The 21,195-nt window shown below is 49.9% G+C and overlaps 1 protein-coding gene across 1 annotated transcript in view; it reads right to left on the bottom strand.

Annotated features, from left to right (window-relative positions):
* The window catches only part of LOC116956337 (ephrin-B2-like), a 159,312-nt gene that overhangs the window by 110,167 nt on the left and 27,950 nt on the right, over positions 1–21,195 (bottom strand). Inside the window, exon 4 of the mRNA XM_076054120.1 lies at positions 2,027–2,637. Coding sequence (XP_075910235.1) covers positions 2,027–2,637 — 611 coding nt within the window. The remainder of the gene's footprint in view (positions 1–2,026; positions 2,638–21,195) is intronic.

Genomic DNA, 21,195 nt, shown 5'->3' with positions numbered 1-21,195 from the left:
AAACGTCGTGAGAATATTATTGTGTTATTTTATTTTATCAATTTATTATTTTATTCTCATTCTACGTGACTTTACCGAAAGAACCAAAGAAGACGTTTGAAATTGTTATAATTATTATACTTACAGTGATCTAAACACCCCACCACACCCCCCCGCCCGGCCTGCCGCCCCAAACAAAAAAAATCAACTTCATCGCGGCTAATTATCGGTCCGACAAAAAGCCGTGCCATGGGGGCCTTCAAGCGCCACGCAACAAAGCTGATCTGTGGATCGACCAAGTCGAGAGTCGCCCCTTGCTACCCAAACGCCCAGCAACGGCCTCAGCTGATGAGCTGCGGAGCTGTGAGCTACTGAGCGAGGGAAAAAAAACAAAAAAAAACTACTTTTTATTTTATTTTTACCAGGCGCAAGGGCTCCACTGAGTCGCTGCGTAGAGGCTCTCTGCCAGGAGCGACCGGGGGTCCATCACAGATGGCAGCACAACGAAAGCGGGCTTATCGTCGCCGCGCGGACATTCGTAGCGGAAAGGCCAAATGACCCTAAACCGCAGGAGGGGGAAAACCCGGGGGAGCCGGGAGTGAAATCCACGCGGCCACGGGGAGAGAGGCACCGCCACAAACTCCGAATAAACAGCGGGTGACAGGGTCGGGATCGAACCCTTGACCGAGGTCAACAAAGCGGAGATGTGGGTCCCGTTGAAATTCCCGACACCGCTGCTGTAGCTAGCTAGCTAGCAGACGGGCAGAGAATATATCTGGCGTCTGTCCAGGACCACCCCGGTCTGAAAAACTAAAAACTAAACTCTTTTTATTATTATTATTGTAGCAGGGAGTAAGGCCCTGTGAGCTACGTAGCTGTTTTTCAGAAGCGACGCTGACCATCACAAATGATAGCTCATTGTGTGGAAATTTATAGAGGCGATCAAATACGCTAAGCGCGTGATGGACATTCTAAATGTAGACGGAAAATTGGGGGGGGGCACGGAGAGAAATCCACGCAACGCACAGCGAGAGAGAGAGACACGGGGAGAAAGAGAGAGACATGCAAACTCCAAATATACGGCAGGCGTCAAGGTTCGGATCGAACCCACGACCTCCTGCATATCGAGTGAGGACGATAGTATACCCACACGTAGTACACATACACACAGTATAAACACACGTAGAACACATAGTATAGACACGCATAGTACACACACACAGTATAAACACACGTAGAACACGCATAGTCTACCCACATATAGTATACACACAAAGACAAAAAGATCCCCCGTGTAGCCTTAACAGACTGTAGGGGCAAGTGCTGTTAGCGAGCAGCACCTATGAAGGCCGGGACGGTACACGAGGGGGTTGGTGGCCAGCACAACGCCCGACCGCCTTTGTCTCCCCAGTGGCGATGTTTAGACACCGCACCAGGTACTCATTTGAGGCTGAGTTGACCTAGGGGAGGCTCGGGACCGGTTCAGATAATCGTCACTGCTGTTGGCCGTGAGCGGGAATCGAACCCGGGTCTCCGGGTTTATAGCGCAGCGTAGTGCTAACCGCCACACTACCGCTCACTTACACACAGCACACACACAGACACACAACAACAACCGACGTCACCACGACGCTTGTGCCAGGCTAGGTGCACCTTGAGGCCACGTGAAGTGTCTAATGCCCGCTGGCAGGAAGTCACGGGGCAGACCTAGGTGCCGCGGATCGACTGACTGAGACGACTGGCTGATGCACCACCTGTGCCCCCCTACTGTGTCAACCTGCTGTGCTTTAGCCACCCGGCGCTCCGCTCGTTGTTGTGAGCGTCGCTCCTCCGCCCTCCGTTATTGTTGGAGGGCGACTGCCTCCAACTGCCCAGTAGCAGCGTCCTTCACGAGCCTCCTCCACAGAGGCCGACCTTGACACCGCTGGTAACCGGTCATCGGCAAGTCCGCTCAGCTCCGCGTCCTCCTGTAACCACGTCACTCCACCTCTTCTCCAGCCCGGGCCGCACGCACAGACACGCAGGCACAGACGCGCGCGCTACTCACAGATGATGTAGTAGTCTCGGCCCGAACGGAACTCGAGTCCCAGCACGCTGGGGCTGTACTCCTGGAACTTGATGGTGTACTTGACCTCGACGCCCGGCCGGTCACACGTGAGCAGCGCGTTGCGAGCCCTCCGCGCGTCGCACTCCCGCGCCTCGTCGCGCCCCACCATGTACAGGCGGTACCTCTCCCCCTCCACGCCAACCTCCTCCCCCACCTCTTCCACCTTCGTCTGCTCCACCTCGTCCTTCTCGTCGCCGTCCGTCTCAACGCGAGACGCTTCCTTCAGGTCCATCATGTTCCCTGCTAAGCGACGGCCAGGTCCTGCGTCGTGGTCTGATGATGATGATGACGACGATGACGATGATGACGACGATGACGATGATCTTTGTAATGATGATGATGATATTTGCGATCCTCCTGCTGCTGTTGATGACGATGCTGCTGATAATGATTTTTTTGATGATGATGATGATGATGATAATGATGCTCTAGACCCTGCTGCTGATGATGATGATGATGCTGCTGCTGCTGCTCCTGGTAATCGAGGACAAATTATATCCAGGCGGTCACCCATCTTTGGAAACACAATCACTCCCTGATCCATTTGGAACCTGAGACAAGGGAGAGGAAGAGAGGGAGAGACAGATCGATGCATTGACATCGGTGTGTGTGTGCGTGTGTGCGTGCGCGTGTACCTAGCCTGGCACAGCAGCCATGGTAACATCGGCGTTAACTCGTGAACAACGGCAAGCCATGGTTGATCCCCCGCTAGACCACCGCTCACCACCACACCAAAAAACGCACACGCACTCATTAACACACTCACACACACACACTCATTAACACACACTCACACACACACACGCTCAATAACACACTCACACACACACGCTCATTAACACACTTACACACACGCTCATTAACACACTCACACACACACACGCTCATTAACACACTCACACACACATGCTCATTAACACACTCACACACACACGCTCATTAACACACTCACACACACACGCTCATTAACACACTCACACACACACGCTCATTAACACACTCACACACACACACGCTCATTAACACACTCAAACACACATGCTCATTAACACACTCACACACACACGCTCATTAACACACTCACACACACACGCTCATTAACATACTCACACACGCGCACACTCACTCATTAACACACTCACTCATTAACACACTCACAAACACGCTCATTAAAACACACACACACGCTCATTAACACTCACACACACACGCTCATTAACACTCACACACACACGCTCATTAACACACTCACACACACACACGCTCATTAACACACACACACGCTCATTAACACACTCACACACACACACGCTCATTAACACACACGCACACACACACGCGCTCATTAACACACACGCACACACACGCGCTCATTAACACACTCACACACGCACACACTCACTCATTAACACACTCACTCATTAACACATTCACACACACGCTCATTAACACTCTCACACACACGCTCATTAACACACTCACACACGCTCATTAACACACACACACACACACTCATTAACACACACTCACACACACACACACACGCTCAATAACACACTCACACACGCTCATTAACACACTTACACACACGCTCATTAACACACTCACACACACGCTCATTAACACACTCACACACACATGCTCATTAACACACTCACACACACACGCTCATTAACACACTCACACACACACGCTCATTAACACACTCACACACACACGCTCATTAACACACTCACACACACACACGCTCATTAACACACTCAAACACACACGCTCATTAACACACTCACACACACATGCTCATTAACACACTCACACACACACGCTCATTAACACACTCACACACACACGCTCATTAACATACTCACACACGCGCACACTCACTCATTAACACACTCACTCATTAACACACTCACAAACACGCTCATTAAAACACACACACACGCTCATTAACACTCACACACACACGCTCATTAACACTCACACACACACGCTCATTAACACACTCACACACACACACGCTCATTAACACACACACACGCTCATTAACACACTCACACACACACACGCTCATTAACACACACGCACACACACACGTGCTCATTAACACACACGCACACACACGCGCTCATTAACACACTCACACACGCACACACTCACTCATTAACACACTCACTCATTAACACATTCACACACACGCTCATTAACACTCTCACACACACGCTCATTAACACACTCACACACGCTCATTAACACACTCACACACGCTCATTAACAGACTCACCCACGCACACACACAAGCTCATTAACACACGCGCACACGCACTCATTAACACACGCACACACGCACTCATTAACACACTCACTCATTAACACACTCACACGCGCGCACACTCACTCATTAACACACTCACACACACGCACTCATTAAAACACTCACACACGCTCATTAACACACTCACACACGCACTCATTAACACACGCACACACACGCACATACGCTCATTAAAACACACACGCACTCATGAACACACTCACACACGCACACACGCTCATTAACACACTCACCCACGCACACACGCACTCATTAACACACACACACACGCACTCATGAACACACTCACACACTCACACACGCTCATTAACACACTCACACCTCACACACGCTCATCCACACACTCACACGCACACGCTCATTAACACACACACGCTCATTAACATACTCACACACATACACGCTCATTAACACACTCACACACGCTCATTAACACACTCACACACGCACTCATTAACACACACACACGCACTTATTAACACACTCACACACGCACATACGCACTCATTAACACACTCACACACATTCGCACACGCACTCATTAACACACTCACACACTCACTCATTAACACACACACGCACACGCACTCATTAACACACTCACACACACACACGCACTCATTAACACACTCACACACTCACACACACTCACACACACTCGCACACACACTCGCACACACACTCACACACACTCGCACACACACTCGCACACACTCGCACACACACTCACAAGCGTGTAAATTGGGGTTCAGTCCGGGCGACTGGGTCACAGTCGGGGCTGTGGACAACTCCGCGTCATTGACAACGCAACGACGGTAGACATCTAGCACACAAATTTGGCCACGATCCACAGTCGGGAATACAATGTTTATCATTCATATATAAGTATACATTTACAGTGGAGGGAAACAAGTATTTGATCCCCTGCTGATTCTGTACGTTTGCCCGCTGACAAAGAAATGATCAGTCTAGAATTTTTTAATGGTAGGTTTATTTGAACAGTGAGAGACAGAATAACAACAACAAAATCCAGAAAAACGCATGTCAAAAATGTTATAAATTGATTTGCATTTTAATGAGGGAAATAAAAATTTGAACCCCTCTCAATCAGAAAGACTTCTGGCTCCCAGGTGTCTTTTATACAGGTAACGAGCTGAGATTAGGAGCACACTCTTAAAGGGAGTGCTCCTAATCTCAGCTTATTACCTGTATAAAAGACACCTATCCACAGAAGCAATCAATCAATCAGATTTCAAACTCTCCACCATGGCCAAGACCAAAGAGCTCTCTAAGGATGTTAGGGACAAGATTGTAGACCTACACAAGGCTGGAATGGGCTACAAGACCATTGCCAAAGCAGCTTGGTGAGAAGGTGACAACAGTTGGTGCGATTATTCGCAAATGGAAGAAACACAAAAGAACTGTCAATCTCCCTCGGCCTGGGGCTCCATGCAAGATCTCACCTCGTGGAGTTGCAATGATCATGAGAACGGTGAGGAATCAGCCCAGAACTACACGGGAGGCTATTGTCAATGATCTCAAGGCAGCTGGGACCATAGTCACCAAGAAAACAATTGGTAACACACTACGCCGTGAAGGACTGAAATCCTGCAGTGCCCGCAAGGTCCCCCTGCTCAAGAAAGCACATATACATGCCCGTCTGAAGTTTGCCAATGAACATCTGAATGATTCAGAGGACAACTGGGTGAAAGTGTTGTGGTCAGATGAGACCAAAATGGAGCTCTTTGGCATCAACTCAACTCGCCGTGTTTGGAGGAGGAGGAATGCTCCTATGACCCCAAGAACACCATCCCCACCGTCAAACATGGAGGTGGAAACATTATGCTTTGGGGGTGTTTTTCTGCTAAGGGGACAGGACAACTTCACCACATCAAAGGGACGATGGACAGGGCCATGTGCCGTCAAATCTTGGGTGAGAACCTCCTTCCCTCAGCCAGGGCATTGAAAATGGGTCGTGGATGGGTATTCCAGCATGACAATGACCCAAAACACACGGCCAAGGCAACAAAGGAGTGGCTCAAGAAGAAGCAAATTAAGGTCCTGGAGTGGCCTAGCCAGTCTCCAGACCTTAATCCCATCAAAAATCTGTGGAGGGAGCTGAAGGTTCGAGTTGCCAAACGTCAGCCTCGAAACCTTAATGACTTGGAGAAGATCTGCAAAGAGGAGTGGGACAAAATCCCTCCTGAGATGTGTGCAAACCTGGTGGCCAACTACAAGAAACGTCTGACCTCTGTGATTTCCAACAAGGGTTTTGCCACCAAGTACCAAGTCATCTTTTGCAGAGGGGTAAAATACTTATTTATCTCATTAAAATGCAAATCACTTTATAACATTTTTTGATGTTTTTGTTGTTGTTATTCTGTCTCTCACTGTTCAAATAAACCTACCATTAAAATTATAGACTGATCATTTCTTTGTCAGTGGGCAAACGTACAAAATCAGCAGGGGATCAAATACTTTTTTCCCTCACTGTATATATAAATATATGTGTGGTGTATGGCACGACTTCACTTGCACGAGGCAATTACGCAGTGTGCCCGCTTGCCCACCGAAGTTGAAATAAGCGTCGGCGTGTGCGTGCTAACAGCACTTGCCCCAACAGTCTGTTAAGGCTAGACGGAGGGCGGGGGATCTTTGCCTTTGTATCTCAGTGTGCGCGTGTTTGTGTGTCGGTGTGTATTCCGGGGAGCGGTGGTGGAGCGGTTAGCGCTACGCTGCGCTACGAACCCGGCGGCCCGAGTTTGATTCCCCCGAACTGCCACCAACAGCCAGTGACGATTAAATGAACCGGTCCTGGGCCTCTCCTAGCTCGACTCAGCCTCAAACGAGTACCTGGTGGGGTGCGTAGTAAACTTCGCCACTGGGGAGACAAATGCTGCCAGGCGTGGTGCTGGCCACCCACCCCCTCCGTGTGCCGTGCCGGCCTTCATAGGTGCTCGCTAACAGCGCTTGCCCCAACAGCCTGTTACAAGCTATACGGTGAGGGGAGACGGGGGGGGGGGGTGCTGGCGGTGAATTTCCACCACTGGCCTCTGAGATGCAGTGCTGAGATAGGGAGATGCCTCAAGGTTTGTGGATGATTTGACCCTAATTGTGAGGGGGGTATTCCTCCAACAGTGGATTGGCAAAGTGCCACAGCTCTCTCTTTCACTTACAGCTCCCTCCTTCATTCACAGCTCCCTCCTTCACCCACAGCTCCCTCCTTCATCCACAGCTCCCTCCTTCATCCACAGCTCTCTCCTTCATCCACAGCTCTCTCCTTCACCCACAGTTCCCTCCTTCACCCACAGCTCCCTCCTTCATCCACAGCTCCCTCCTTCATCCACAGCTCCCTCCTTCATCCACAGCTCCCTCCTTCATCCACAGCTCCCTCCTTCACCCACAGCTCCCTCCTTCATCCACAGCTCTCTCCTTCACACACAGCTCCCTCCTTCACACACAGCTCTCTCCATCACCCACAGCTCCCTCCTTCATCCACAGCTCTCTCCTTCATCCACAGCTTTCTCCTTCACCCACAGTTCCCTCCTTCACCCACAGCTCTCTCCTTCACCCACAGCTCTCTCCTTCACCCACAGTTCCCTCCTTCATCCACAGCTCCCTCCTTCATCCACAGCTCCCTCCTTCACCCACAGCTCCCTCATTCACCCACAGCTCCCTCCTTCATCCAGAGCTCTCTCCTTCACCCACAGCTCCCTCATTCATCCACAGGTCTCTCATTCATCCACAGCTCTCTCCTTCATCCACAGCTCTCTCCTTCACCCACAGTTCCCTCCTTCATCCACAGCTCCCTCCTTCATCCACAGCTCCCTCCTTCACCCACAGCTCCCTCCTTCATCCACAGCTCCCTCCTTCATCCAGAGCTCTCTCCTTCACCCACAGCTCCCTCCTTCATCCACAGCTCCCTCATCCATCCACAGCTCTCTCCTTCATCCACAGCTCCCTGCTTCATCCACAGCTCCCTCATTCATCCACAGCTCCCTCCTTCTTCCACAGCTCCCTCCTTCATCCACGTTATGACGTCGAGGGTGACACAATCATTGAGGCCACGACGTCGCATCACAATTAACTCCATCGTTGGGTGCCTGTTCTAAAACAGCCTCATTGAAACTGCTTATGAACTTAATTTTTATTTTGCTAGGTAAGGTCTACTGAGCTCTGTATCTCTTTTTTTTTCAGAAGTGGCCTGGCCATCACAAATGATAGCTCGCCAAAGTGGCGTATCGCGTGGAAATTTATAGCGGCAGTGAACTACTCTCAACAGCAGGAGGGGAAAAACCGGAGGAGCCGGTGAAAAATCCACGCGACCATGGGGAGAGAGACACGCAAACTCCAAATATACAGCAGCAGCAGGCGTCAGGGTCGGGATCAAACTCACGACCTCCTGCACACCAGGCGAGGTAGTCAACATCTCATAGCCACCGTGATGATGATGAGTGGGAGAGACACGCAAACTCCAAATATACAGCAGTAGGCGTCAGGGTCGGGATCAAACTCACGACCTCCTGCACACCAGGCGAGGTAGACAACATCTCCTAGCCACCGTGATGATGACGAGTGGGAGAGACACGCAAACTCCAAATATACAGCAGCAGGAGTCAGGGTCGGGATCAAACTCACGACCTCCTGCACACCTGGCGAGGTAGTCAACATCTCATAGCCACCGTGATGATGATGAGTGGGAGAGACACGCACACTCCAAATATACAGCAGGAGTCAGGGTCGGGATCAAACCCACGACCTCCTGCACACCAGGCGAGGTAGTTAACATCTCGCCGCAGTGCGAGGGCTCACAATGCCATAAAAAAGTGATGTTCGTTTAAACGACGCCATTGCTGACATTTGCCACCAGCATTGTGGCAGTTGCAGCAGTTGCAGCAGCCCGCAATTGTCGCGCAACCAATATTGCAATGGGTTCTAGATTTGAAGCTTTCGTGACTGCTAGGATCCATACTCTTTGGTTCTATTGGGTAAAGTCACGTAGGTGAAAATAAAATAACAAAAAATCACGACGTTTCAGCCACAACACAAGCGGCCTTCATCAGGTGAAGGGACGAGTCTGTCTGGAGGACAGCTTAAAGGTCGTGATCTAAGCGTGGCTTCTTCCACTCCAGCGCTGTCCTCCAGACAGTCTCGTCCGTTCACCTGATGAAGGCCGCTTGTGTTGTGGCCGAAACGTCGTGATTTTTTGTTATTTTATTTTCACCTATGTGACTTTACCCAATAGAACCAAAGAGTATTGCAATGGGTGTCTTGGAGTGGTGCAGAATCACACGCACGCACGCACGAAGAGTGGCAGGCAACTCACCCATTCACTCACGCACCCATTCACTCACGCGCTCGCCCACCCACTCCCTCCACTCCTCATCCACTCGCTCACTCACTCGTACAAAGATCCCCGGAACAGCCTTAACAGACCGCAGGGGTAAGTGATGTTAGTGAGTGGGTGGGTGGGTGACTGGGTGAGTTCGTGAGCGGGTGAGCGGGTGACTGGGTGAGTGAGTGGGTGACTGAGTGGGCGGGTGAGTGGGCGACTAAGTGGGTGACTGAGTGAGCGGGTGACTGGGTGGGTGAGTGAATTGTTGAGCGAGTGAGTTGATAGTTCCACCACGAGGAAGGGAGGGAGGGATGGAGGAGGTCCGCAATGATGGCCCGGGTCTCGAATGAGGAGGCGTCCATTATTCTGGACGTCAGCGCTGTCCCACCGTTCGCAAGGAAGATCCGCAAGTGGAGATAACGCTCCAGAAATGCTTAAAAATGTCGCGGGAGGCCACGTCGGAGAGACCGCTGTTGATTTCCGTTTGTAGATTTGACGTCTGTACATGGCTGTTCACTACCTTTGTCATCGTGCTTTGAAATTCGTTTTCAACAACATTCAAGGCAGTTTGACGGCCCAGCAAACTTCCTAAAAGCTAAGAAAAAAAGAAGGTCCGGAAGAGTTCCTTCCGGTATTCCCGGTTCTTTCGGTAAAGTCACGTTAGAGTCGAAACGTCGCCGCGGGTTTTTTATCCCGCTTTTATCATTTTCAATTCATCACTTTATTTTGCCAATTCCGTTTTACTTCATTCTTTTTAAAACTTCACTTCTCTTTTCCGTCCGCGCGACTTCGCCGAAAGAACGAAAGGAATATGAATCCCTGCGTTCACGGGAAATTTTCAGTCGAAAAAGTTCCTTCCGGGTTCTGGGCGAGACTCGAGGACGGCCGCGGCCACGGCGACCGGCCACGGCGGCGGTGACGGCAGCGGTGGGCGGATCGATACGTGGCATCGGGATCAGAGAGGGGAAGGCAATCAGAGTGGAGAGTTTTTTTTTGCGTGTTCCGGTCTGCGGTGTGTGTGTGTGGAAATATTTAAATAATTAATTGCCTTCTCTCCCCCCCCACCCCATCCATCAGTGGAAGGAAATCACGTGATGATTAATTGGGGGTTGAACTCGCTCACTCCCTTCCCCGAGTGTCGTGCAACCCCGATAACTGATAGCATCACCAATTATAGGGTGCACACGAACACACACACACAGTGTCACACTGACACACACACAGTATATATTACACACACACAGTGTCACACTGACACACACACAGTATATATTACACACTGACACACACACAGTATATATTACACACACACAGTGTCACACTGATACACACACACAGTATATATTACACGCACACAGTGTCACACTGACACACACACAGTATATATTACACACTGACACACACAGTATATATTACACACACACAGTGTCACACTAATACACACAGTATATATTACACACACACAGTGTCACACTGACACACACACAGTATATATTACACACACACACAGTGTCACACTGACACACACACAGTATATATTACACGCACACAGTGTCACACTGACACACACAGTATATATTACACACTGACACACACACAGTATATATTACACACACACACACAGTGTCACACTAATACACACAGTATATATTACACACACACACAGTGTCACACTGACACACACAGTATATATTACACACACAGTGTCACACTGACACACACACAGTATATATTACACACTGACACACACACAGTATATATTACACACACACAGTGTCACACTAATACACACAGTATATATTACACACACACAGTGTCACACTGACACACACACAGTGTCACACTGACACACACACAGTGCATATTACACACACACAGTATATATTACACACACACACAGAGTTACACTAACACACACACACAGCATATATTACACACACACAGTGTCACACTGACACACAGTATATATTACACACACAGTGCCACACTGACACACACACAGTATATATTACACACACAGTGTCACACTGACACACACACAGTATATATTACACACTGACACACACACAGTATATATTACACACACAGTGTCACACTGACACACACACAGTATATATTACACACACACAGTGTCACACTGACACACACAGTATACAGTGAGGGAAAACAATTATTTGATCCCCTGCTGATTTTGTACGTTTGCCCACTGACAAAGAAATCCAGAGAAACGCATGTCAAAAATGTTATAATTTGATTTGCATTTTAATGAGGGAAATAAGTATTTGACCCCCTCTCAATCAGAAAGATTTTTGGCTCTCAGGTGTCTTTTATACAGGAAACGAGCTGAGTTTAGGAGCACACTCTTAAAGGGAGTGCTCCTAATCTCAGCTTGTTACCTGTATAAAAGACACCTGTCCACAGAAGCAATCAATCAGATTCCAAACTCTCCACCATGGCCAAGACCAAAGAGCTCTCCAAGGATGTCAGGGACAAGATTGTAGACCTACACAAGGCTGGAATGGGCTACAAGACCATTGCCAAGCAGCTTGGTGAGAAGGTGACAACAGTTGGTGCGATTATTCGCAAATGGAAGAAACACAAAAGAACTATCAATCTCCCTCGGCCTGGGGCTCCATGCAAGATCTCACCTCGTGGAGTTGCAATGATCATGAAAACGGTGGGAATCAGCCCAGAACTACACGGGAGGATCTTGTCAATGATCTCAAGGCAGCTGGGCCCATAGTCACCAAGAAAACAATTGGTAACACACTACGCTGTGAAGGACTGAAATCCTGCAGCACCCGCATGGTCCCCTTGCTCAAGAAAGCACATATACATGCCCATCTGAAGTTTGCCAATGAACATCTGAATGATTCAGAGGACAACTGGATGAAAGTGTTGTGGTCAGATGAGACCAAAATGGAGCTCTTTGGCATCAATTCAACTCGCCGTGTTTGGAGGAGGAGGAATGGTGCCTATGACCCTAAGAACACCATCCCCACCGTCAAACATGGAGGTGGAAACGTATGCTTGGGGGTGTTTTTCTGCTAAGGTGACAGGACAACTTCAACGCATCAAACGGACGATGGACGGGGCCATGTACCGTCAAATCTTGGGTGAGAACCTCCTTCCCTCAGCCAGGGCATTGAAAATGGGTCGTGGATGTGTATTCCAGCATGACTGACCCAAAACACGGCCAAGGCAACAAAGGAGCGGCTCAAGAAGAAGCACATTAAGGTCCTGGAGTGGCCTAGTCAGTCTCCAGACCTTAATCCCACAGAAAATCTGTGGAGGGAGCTGAAGGTTCGAGTAGCCAAACGTCAGCCTCGAAACCTTAATGACTTGGAGAATATCTGCAAAGAGGGGTGGGACAAAATCCCTCCTGAGATGTGTACAAACCTGGTGGCCAACTACCAGAAACGTCTGACCTCTGTGATTGCCAACAAGGGTTTTGCCACCAAGTACTAAGTCATGTTTTGCAGAGGGATCAAATACATATTTCCCTCATTAAAATGCAAATCAATTTATAACATTTTTGACATGCGTTATTCTGGATTATTTTGTTGTTATTCTGTCTCTCACTGTTCAAATAAACATACCATTAAAATTATAGATTGATCATTTCTTTGTCAGTGGGCAAACGTACAAAATCAGCAGGGGATCAAATGCTTTTTTTCCCTCACTGTATTACACACACAGTGTTACACTGACACACACACAGTATATATTACACCACAACAACCGCCATTCGCCACTAAGTGACGATGACGTCACCGCGACGCTTATGCCAGGCTATGTGCACCTTGAGGCCACGTGAGGAGGTCACGGGGCAGACCCAGGTGCCACGGGTCGACTGACTGAGATGAGTAGCTGATGCACCACTTGTACCCCCTACTGTGCCAACTTGCTGTGCTTTAGCCACCCAGCGCTCCGCTCGTTGTTGTGAGCGTCGCTCCTCCGCCCTCCGTTGTTGTTGGAGAGCGACTGCCTCCAACTGCCCAGTAGCGTCCTTCACGAGCCTCCTACACAGAGGCCGATCTTGGCACCGCTGGTACCAGTCATAGGCAAGTCCACTCAGCTCCACGTCCTCCTGTACCACATCACTCCATCTCTTCTCTAGCCCGTGTCGCGCCCGTTTAGCCCCCTCTATCCAGCCGAACAAAAGCTGTTTGGGCATGCGGTGGCTGGGCATGCGGGCTACACGGCCCAGCCAACGCAGCCTTGCCTGCCGGAGGAGCTCACCGATGGGACTTTGTCCAGATCTTTCAAGGATTTGTGAGCTCCTCATAAAATCCAGCCTGGTTAAACCCAGGATGGATCTTAGGCAGGCCAGCCTAAATAGGGGGGTCCACGTTTCGCAGGCGTAGAGAAGGGAGGGAATGACCATGGCCGAGAAGACCTGAAGCTTAGTGCGGAGCGACAGACCAGGTAGCTTCCACACAGCGTTACGCAACCGATGAAAAGATAATGCCGCTCGACTGATTCGGAGTGAGACCTTTGCTGTTAAACCGGATCCCGTCATGAGCACACACAGTTACACTGACACACACAGTGTTACAGTATGCATTACACATACAATATACAAACATGCTTACACACATGTACACATACACACACACGGACACACATACAGATGCAAAGACAGACACAGATTAAAGATCCACAGACAAAGATCACCCGTGTAGCCTTTAACAGACTGTTGGGGCAAGTGCTGTTAGCGAGTAGCAGCACCTTTGAAGGCCGGCACAGCACACGAGGGGGTGGGTGGCCAGCACCACGCCCGGCCGCCTTTGTCTCCCCAAGTGGCGAGGCTTACACACATGCACGCACACACACACAGGCGCGCATACACACACACACAGACACACACAGACACACACACACACGAATACACACAGACGCACACACACACAGACACACACACACAAATACACAGAGACACAGACACACACGAATACACACAGACACACACGAACACACACACACACGAACACACACACAGACACACACACGAATACACACAGACGCACATACACACAAATACACACAGACACACACAGACACACACACACGAATACACACACACATGAATACAGACAGACTCACACGAATACACACAGACACACACAGACACACACACACGAATACACACAGACACACACACACGAATACACACAGACACACACACACGAATACACACAGACACACACACACGAACACACACAGACACACACACACGAACACACACAGACACACACACGAATACACACACCCTGTAACCCGGACTCGCTCATATCTCTGCGTGACACGCGCAATAATACACGCGCACGCGCGCACATAACTCACACACTCAGACAAAGGTCCCCCGTGGAGCCTCTGACGGACTGTCGGGGAAAGTGCTGTGAGCGAGTGGCACTGATGAAGGCACACGAGGGGGGGGGGGGGTGGGCGGCCGGCCAGCAGCCCACACCCGGCCGCCTTTGTCTCCCCCGTGGCGATGTTCACTACACGCGCACCAGGTACTCGTTTGAGGCTGAGTCGACCTAGGGGGAGGCCCAGGAGCGGTTCAGATAATCGTCACTGTGGTGTTGGCCGTGAGCGGGAATGGAACTCGGGTCGCCAGGTTCATAGCGCAGCGAGCGCTAACCACTACACTACCGCTCCCCACAACGCACAGACACACAAAACAAAAACCCCCCGTATAGCCTTAACAGACTGTAGGGGCAAGTGCTGTTAGCGAGCACCTATGAAGGCCGGAACGGTACACGAGGGGGTGGGTGGCCAGCACCACGCCCGACCGCCTTTGTCTCCCCAGTGGCAATGTTTTTATCCACCGCACCAGATACTCATTTGAGGCTGAGTCGACCTAGGGGAGGCCCGGGACCGGTTCAGATAATCGTCACTGGTGTTGGCCGTGAGCGGGAATCGAACCTGGGTTGCCAGGTTCATAGCGCAGCGCGCTAACCGCTACACTATCGCTCCCCACACTGACACAAAGATTAAAGATCCCCCGTATAGCCTTAACAGGCTGTAGGGGCAAGTGCTGTTAGCGAGCACCTATGAAAGACACACTGACACACACTGGTACACACTGGTACACACACACTGGCACACACACACACACTGACACACACCGGCACACACACACCGACACACACACTCACCGACACACACAAACTGACACACTGACACACACTGACACATACTAACACACTGATACACTGACACACTGGCACACACACACAGACACACTGACACACACTGGTACACACTAACACACAGACACACTGACACACTGGCACACACACACAGACACACTGACACACTGGCACACACACACAGACAAACTGACACACTGACACACACTGACACACACTAACACACTGGCACACACACACACACAGACACACTGACACACTGGCACACACACAAACTGACACACTGACACACACTGGCACACACACACACAAACCGACACACTGACACACACTGGCACACACACACAGACACACTGACACACTAACACACTGGCACACACACACACAGACACACTGACACACTGGCACACACACTAACACACAGACACACTGACACACTGGCACACACACTAACACACAGACACACTGACACACTGGCACACACACACAGACACACTGACACACTGACACACACTAACACACAGACACACTGACACACTGGCACACACACAAACTGACACACTGACACACTGGCACACACACAAACTGACACACTGACACACACTGGCACACACACACCGACACACACACTCACCGACACACACAAACTGACACACTGACACACACTGACACACACTAACACACAGACACACTGACACACTGGCACACACACAAACTGACACACTGGCACACACACACCGACACACACACTCACCGACACACACAAACTGACACATTGACACACACTGACACACACTAACACACAGACACACTGACACACTGACACACTGGCACACACACAAACTGACACACTGACACACACTGGCACACACACACCGACACACACACTCACCGACACACACAAACTGACACACTGACACACACTGACACACACACAAACTGACACACACACTGACACACACACAAACTGACACACACTAACACACACACACTGACACACACCGACACACACACAAACTGACACACTGACACACACACACACTGACACACTGACACACACTGACACACACTGACACACACTAACACACAGACACACTGACACACACTGACACACACACAAACTGACACACTGACACACACACAAACTGACACACTGACACACACTGACACACACTGACACACACTAACACACAGACACACTGACACACACTGACACACACACATACAGACACACACACAGACACACACACAGACACACACACAGACACACATACAGACACACATACGGACACACACACAAACACACACATACAGCCATACACCCAGACACACACCCAGACACACACACAGACACACACAGACACACACACAGAAACACACAGACACACACACAGACACACACACAAACTGACACACTGACACACACTGACACACACACTGGCACACAAACTGACACACTGACACACACTGACACACTGACACACACTAACACACACACAAACTGACACACTGACACACACTGGCACACACTAACACAGACACAAACTGACACACTGACACACACACTGGCACACACAAACTGACACACTGACACACTAACACACACACAAACTGACACACACACACGCAAACTGACACACTGACACACACTGACACACACTGGTACACACACTGACACACTGACACACACTGACACACACTAACACACAGACACACTGACACACTAACACACTGACACACACACACAAACTGACACACTGACACACTGGCACACTGGCACACACAAACTGACACACTGACACACTGGCACACTGGCACACACAAACTGACACACTGACACACACTGACACACACACACAGACACACTGACACACACTGGTACACACACACTGACATACACTGACACACAGACACACTGACACACACTGGTACACACACACAGACACACTGACACACACTGACACACACTAACACACAGACACACTGACACACTGGCACACACACAAACTGACACACTGACACACACACCGGCACACACACTCACCGACACACACAAACTGACACACTGACACACACTGACACACACAGACACACTGACACACTGGCACACACACACAGACACACTGACACACTGGCACACACACACACAGACACACTGACACACTGGCACACACACACAGACACACACACTCACCGACACACACAAACTGACACACTGACACACACTAACACACAGACACACTGACACACTGACACACTAACACACAGACAAACTGACACACTGGCACACACACACAGACACACTGACACACTAACACACAGACAAACTGACACACTGACACACACTGACACACACTGGCACACACACAAACTGACACACTGACACACATTGACACACACTAACACACTGACACACACTGGCACACACACACACACAAACTGACACACTGACACACACTGGCACACACACATACACAGACACACTGACACACTAACACACACACAAACTGACACACTGACACACACTGACTGCGTGTGGGTGCGTCCGTTCCATTAATTGAGGCTAAATCACTCCGGCTCCTCGCGCACGGTTTGGGGAAATGGGTTTGAGGCTCTGCCCTACTGGACGAGGCGAGTTTAATTAGATTCGACTCGCGAGGCGTCACACCGCGGAGGAGGAGGGGGTGGCAGTCCCTCCATGGGAGACAAAGACAAAGGTCCCCCGTATAGCCTCAACAGACTGCTGGGGCAAGTGCTGTATGTAGCGAGAAGCAGCACCTCTGACAAAGTTCCCCCGTATAGCCCGTACAGACTTTTTGGGGCAAGTGCTGTTAGCGAGCAGCACCTATGAAGGCCGGGACGACACAAGTGGGGGTGGGTGGCCAGCACCACGCCCAACCGCCTTTGTCTCCCCAGCGGCGATGATTACTACCGCACACCGCGCCAGGTACAGTGCTCATTTGAGGCTGAGTCGACCTCCATTCCTCCCGCCAGCCACGCTCTACTGGGCATTTCTCATTCCGCATTTACTCACTCACCCACCCACTCACCCACCCACTCGCTTACTTACCCACCCACTCACTTACTGACCCATCCACTCACTGACCCATACACTAACTTACTGACCCACCCACTCACCCATCCACTCACTAACCTACCCACCCACTCACTTACTGACCCACCCACTCACTTACTGACCCACCCACTCACTAACTTACCCACCCACTCACTTACTGACCCACCCACTCACTCACTGACCCACCCACTCACTAACTTACCCACCCACTCACTTACTGACTCACCCACTCACTAACTTACCCACCCACTCAACCACCCACCCTCATTCACCAACCCACTCATTCATCCACCCACGCACTGATTTACTTACCCACACAAACATTCAATCACCCGCCCCCCCACCACTCATCCACCCACACACTCATTCATCCACCCACTCATTCATCTACCCACACACTCATTCACCCACCCACCAGAGTTGCCACCTGCCTGGGCTCGATCTGTTGCAGGAGGTGGCATCACCCTCCCCATGGCCGTCGAGATGGGGGAGGGCATCAGATCAGGGTGAGACGGGACCGAGATTTTAACTCCCTCGCCTGGTACACAAGAGGTCGTGGGTTTGATCCCGACCCTGATGCCTGCTGTATATGCGGAGTCTACGCATCTCTCTCTCTCTCTAATCACGGTGGCTAGAATATGTTAACTGCCTCGCCAGGTACACAAGAGGTCGTGGATTCGATCCCGACCCTGACGCCTGCTGCTGTATGTTAGAAGTTTGCGGTGTCTCTATCCCCCGTGGTAGCGTGTATTTTTCTCCGTGTCCTCCGGTTTTTCCTCTCCACATTTAGAATCAACGTCACGTGTCTATGGAGTATTTGGCTTGCTGCTAAAAATGTCCACGTGGTGAGGATGATGATGATGATGTCAGCCACTTCGTTGAGAAGCTATCAATTCGTGATGGCCAGGGTGGCTTCTGGGAAAAATGAGCTACGTAGCTCAGTGGGGCCTGACACCTGGTCAAATATTTTTATTATTATTACAGTGACTCCTCCACTTACACCTGGTAAAATATTTTTATTACAGTGACTCCTCCACTTACACCTGGTCAAATATTTTTTTTTATTACAGTGACTCCTCCACTTACACCTGGTAAAATATTTTTATTTTTATTACAGTGACTCCTCCACTTACAAACTTTCAGAGATACGAACAATCCTGGTCCGTGTGTCCAGACGCCTGTTCGAACCGAGAGTCGAAAGTTCAACCGCCCCGCAAGAGATGGCGGTGGTGGCATCTACATCTGCAGAAGGTGAAGAACCAGTGGCATCTACATCTGCAGAACGTGAAGAACCAGTGGCATCTACATCTACAGAGTATGAAGAACCAGTGGCATCTACATCTGCAGAACGTGAAGAACCAGTGGCATCTACATCTGCAAAACGTGAAGAACTAGTAACATCTACATCTGCAGAACGTGAAGAACCAGTGGCAACTGCATCTACAGAGCATGAAGAACCAGTGGCATCTACAAAACATGAAAAACCAGTGGCATCTACATCTACAGAACGTGAAGAACCAGTGGCATCTACATCTACAGAACGTGAAGAACCAGTGGCATCTACATCTACAGAACATTAAGAACCAGTGGCATCTACATCTACAGAACGTGAAGAACCAGTGGCATCTACATCTACAAAACATGAAGAACCAGTGGCATCTACATCTACAGAACGTGAATAACCAGTGGCATCTACATCTGCAGAACACAAGAACCAGTGGCATCTACATCTACAAAACATGAAGAACCAGTGGCATCTACATCTACAGAACGTGAAAAACCAGTGGCATCTACAGAACGTGAAAAACCAGTGGCATCTACATCTACAGAACATTAAGAACCAGTGGCATCTACATCTGCAGAACGTGAAGAACCAGTGGCATCTACATCTACAGAACATTAAGAACCAGTGGCATATACAAAACATGAAAAACCAGTGGCATCTACATCTGCAGAACGTGAAGAACCAGTGGCATCTACATCTACAGAACATTAAGAACCAGTGGCATATACAAAACATGAAAAACCAGTGGCATCTACATCTACAGAACGTGAAGAACCAGTGGCATCTACATCTACAGAGCATGAAGAACCAGTGGCATCTACATCTATAAAACATGAAGAACCAGTGGCATCTACATCTACAGAATGTGAAGAACCAGGGCCATCTACATCAACAGAATATTAAGAACCAGTGGCATCTAC

The sequence above is a fragment of the Petromyzon marinus genome, chromosome 64, assembly GCF_048934315.1.
Source record: "Petromyzon marinus isolate PM22_M1 ecotype Great Lakes invasive population chromosome 64, UKy_Petmar_22M1.pri1.0, whole genome shotgun sequence".
NCBI classification, from domain to species: domain Eukaryota; kingdom Metazoa; phylum Chordata; class Hyperoartia; order Petromyzontiformes; family Petromyzontidae; genus Petromyzon; species Petromyzon marinus.
The sequence above is the reverse complement of the archived record's forward strand: the minus strand, read 5'-3'. Positions and strand labels throughout refer to the sequence as shown.